The 4135-nt window shown below is 34.5% G+C and overlaps 1 protein-coding gene across 1 annotated transcript in view; it reads left to right on the top strand.

Moving 5' to 3' along the window:
* Positions 1-4135, top strand: part of LOC107299282 (protocadherin gamma-A11-like) — a 26833-nt gene that overhangs the window by 9071 nt on the left and 13627 nt on the right. The window contains exons 3-4 of the mRNA XM_029286758.1: positions 51-264; positions 3580-4061. Of these exons, the coding sequence (XP_029142591.1) occupies positions 51-264; positions 3580-4061 (696 nt within the window). The remainder of the gene's footprint in view (positions 1-50; positions 265-3579; positions 4062-4135) is intronic.

The raw sequence follows: 4135 nt of genomic DNA, 5'->3' as shown, positions 1-4135 counted from the left end.
TCGGGGAATCTGAAATTTCTTCCATGCTTTGCTCCCATTCCCCATTCAAGCAATGCCATTATATTCCCACCAAATTATGAGGAAGGAACTATTCCTTATTCCTATCAGCTCTGCTTATCCTCTGAGTCCAAGATACATGAAATTACTTTTCCAACTCCCAAAGTTCAAACTGCTGAATATATTTCATGCAACCAAAAATCTGATGATCTTTTGGCGAGCAATGGAACTAATATCCTAAATTCTGAGATGGCTAAATCTAGTCTGGTGAGTTTTCTTGTTTTTTCCAAGCACTGCCTTTAAAGTTTAACCATTCTTTAAAATATACTATGGTATATGACTTTATATACACATTTTACTTTATATTACTATCTCTTTCACCTGTGGTTTCTCATAGTTTTATTGCAACTTCTACAGTTTCACTGGTTTCTAATGTACCTTTATAAATTAGATTTATTTCAGGATAAGATTTTGGAGCAAGTCTCCTTCTAATTGAAATATATTATTTATTTGTGTGAGAGAGAGATAGTTTGCACACATGTGTGCATATATGTAAGACTGTGCATTAGAAAAAGAGACTTGTGGAAAGGGAAAATACTCAGACTACCAGTGCTTTGATGCTTTGTTCATAGGTCTTTCAGTTTAATGAAATGAACAGAAAGGGGCCCAATATTTTGAATTCAAATAATATGCTGGGTGCCCTGAATGAAAAAGCAAAATAATGAGGAAAAATAACCTCCAAATATGAATAACAATTGATGGATTTGTTATGCTTCTCCAGTAGCAGTTTCAAATTCTATTGGAGATTTGGGTTGAGATATAATAGCTTGTCTAAAACCACCTGCGATATATGAATTAATGTGATGTGAATAAGCTTAATTTATGAACTAATCCAATTTGGCAAATCTAAAAATATTGTTACAATTGTAAAAGCAAATCAGAGATTGCCAGATATCTCTTTTTTTTTCAAGAAAGATATAACGCAAAACAACTGAGAATTGTTTAAATAGATTTTTTTCCTTCCTTTCTGATGACACTTTTTTAATATAAAGTTGTCAAGGAAGCTTGCAATTTAGAAGTCTAAATATTAATTGCATTTAAATAACAAATTATAACAAAAGAACCAATCCCACTTCACTATATTTTATTATATACCAGTAATATTGAAGGGAGGCTGGGTTTGCAAAGTATGAGTAAGTACAGGCTAAGGATCACAAATTTTATTGGTTTACACTGTTCGCTATGGCACTTGATAAGCAGACCAACAGAGGGCTTATGCCATACTAATTAATCATGCTAGTCACACACAAAAATATTGGGTTCATGTATTTTGATTATAGATATATATGGTTTTAAACTTAACTATTAATTTATAGCTTCTGCTAGCGTATTCTAATTTAAAATTCAGGAGTATATAAATAGGTCACTAAGCTTTCCAGTTATGTAATGAAAGAAGCCTGCAAAAGGCCTAGGATAGAATAAGAGTAACTTGGTTGTTTTCTTTGCAAAAATTTTACTAATATTATTTGCTCAAATTTTTCCATATGTTAAGATCTCTAAAATGCATTCCAAAACATATCAAGGAAACACAAATCTGATAAGGAAGAAATATAACTGAGGAAATGCAACTTTTTACAACATTTGATTGAAGGACCTGCAACCAATTGCTTTGCATTGTAGGACCAGGAACCGTGCAGATCTAGCTCAGAAATTGAAAAGAAATGAGCTACTTCTCTGAAAAATATCATTACTGATTATGTTCTGCCTAACTGTCCTGCTCTTACTTTATTTTTTAATATTCTTCATAAATGTGCTGTTTCAATCCTGCACTGAATTTTAGAATGTAAGCTTCTCAAGTATAGAATTTGTCTTTTTGGTTGTTACTCTAAAGTAACTGGTTCATTCCACACATTTTGAACTTGAGCTCCTGAAATACTCAGACAACATGGTGAGCAATTGTATTTTAAAGCATCCTGTATATCACTGTGGCTGAATTTTTGGTTTGGAGATCATGTTTGGTTTAGTTTTTAAGTGTAACATAACTGCAAACCTCTCATATTTCATGTTTTTCACACTCTATTGTATTGCTTTTGATTCCATGCATTTCCGAGCCTAGCCGTTGTTCAATGGGATCTCCTATATCTCCAAGTGCTCTGAACCCAATGAATATATTTTCCAAATTGAGGCAACCTGCTTTTATACTAATACTGGATAACAAACCAACCTGTTTAAAATTGCACTCAAAGGCCAGCATCTAATTTACTGAATTAGGCTCCTAATTAGGAGTCATATTTTAAGTCTCAGTGTTAACAATGTTACTATATTAAATTTAATGACCTCAAAAAAAGAGATAAGAATTTCAGATTTATATTATCTTGTATCCTTAATAAACCATACTGGAGCAAAATTAATTCTGATGATTCAAGAATTCCAATGATTTTTAGAAAAATTTCCAGTTCATAAAAAGCAGATTTCTTATGACTCTTCAAGGAAGAAAATTCCACAGACTCCTGGAACATTTCTTAGAGTGATTGGAAGACTTTTCCATTTATTCTGCTTCTTCCTATTAGTTTGTTTGTATCCCAATTTTATTATTTTTACAAATAACTCTAGGCACAAAACATATCCAACACACCTTTTTCTTATTTTCTCTACAATTATCAGGTGAGGTGCATTGGGCTGGCCCAAAGTCATTCAGCTGGCTTTTATGGCTAATGTGGGACTTTATCTCATGGCCTTCCACTTTTTAGCTTGGTGCTTTAACCAATAGACCAAATTGGTATGAAAACTGCTAATGTACAACAAAAAGAAATACCAAAAATGTATTGGTTATTTTCCTGATTGTATTCTAATATACCTGAAGCTTTTTCAGATGGAAATAATATAGCTACATTATTAGATATATATGAACAAAAGGACATGTTCATGATAGGAAAATATACTGTAGTTCAAAGCAACTTAGATTACTAGAACATTACAGTAAGAAGGATAAGATTCCTTTAATCAGTTTATACAAAATAACCAAATAATATCACTGTTTTGTCATTCATTGAACCTCTTTTGACTGTCATAACTTACATTAGAGCTTTTAAGATGCAGAAGTCTCTCAATATGCTAATATATTATTGTTTTCACAAGACCAGGTCTAGTGGAGTCAATTCTACGTTGACAGGTACATTGCACTGTACATCATATTAACAGCTGTTAACATGAATAAAAGCACATTGAAAGAGATACATTACAATTGCAGAAATATAAAGAAAAAAACCAGAGGGCCAACTCTTCCAAAACTGTATGCAATTATTCTGAATACCCCAAAAACGGGTCTCATGCAAGTACTTTTGAATAAATCCTTGCAGTTTCCCCTCTGGCCTGAGAGTGTCGCTGTTAGCCAACGGTGACGCCGAAGAGAATGGAGAAGAGCTGCTATGCTTCCCAAAGGAGGATTCCGGCATTTCGTTAAAGGCAGGGAAAAACAGCAGATCACAATTGCAAAGCAGTCTTGTGAAAAGGGATGGTCCCCAGAAATTAAGAAGAAAGGAGAGTGTTTCTTACTATTCCGCATTCCAATGAGATTTTGAGGCAGTCAACTTTATCGCAGAGGGGATGGAGCGAGGGCAAGAAGGGAATGGCAGAGCAATCCGAAGGCAAGTACTATCGCTCTTACTATTGTCGGTTTCCTACCGGGCTGTCTCGGAACAGATTCATTATTCAGTCCCCGAGGAGATGTCAAAAGGTGCTATAGTGGGGAATCTTGCAAAGGATCTAGGACTGAGTCTCAGAGAACTCGCAAGTCGCAAAATGCAAGCCATCTCTGTGGATGAGGTGCAGTATTTCAGAATCAGTGCAGAAAATGGAAACCTCTGTGTGAATGACAGGATAGATAGGGAAGAAATATGTGGCAGAACCCCACTATGTGTTCTTAATATTGAATTAGTGATTGAAAACCCGTTAAATATTTACCATCTAAAAATAGAGATACAAGACATTAATGATAATCCACCACAGTTTCTCAGTAGCACTATCCAGTTGGAGATAATTGAAACAACACAAATAGGCACCAGGTTCCTTCTTGGGGATGCCAAAGATCCGGATATTGGCACAAACGCTTTACAGAATTACCATCTTAGCACCAATC

The sequence above is a fragment of the Protobothrops mucrosquamatus genome, unplaced genomic scaffold, assembly GCF_001527695.2.
Source record: "Protobothrops mucrosquamatus isolate PMUCROS unplaced genomic scaffold, P.Mucros_1.0 scaffold_226, whole genome shotgun sequence".
Taxonomy (NCBI): Eukaryota; Metazoa; Chordata; class Lepidosauria; order Squamata; family Viperidae; genus Protobothrops; species Protobothrops mucrosquamatus.
The sequence above is the reverse complement of the archived record's forward strand: the minus strand, read 5'-3'. Positions and strand labels throughout refer to the sequence as shown.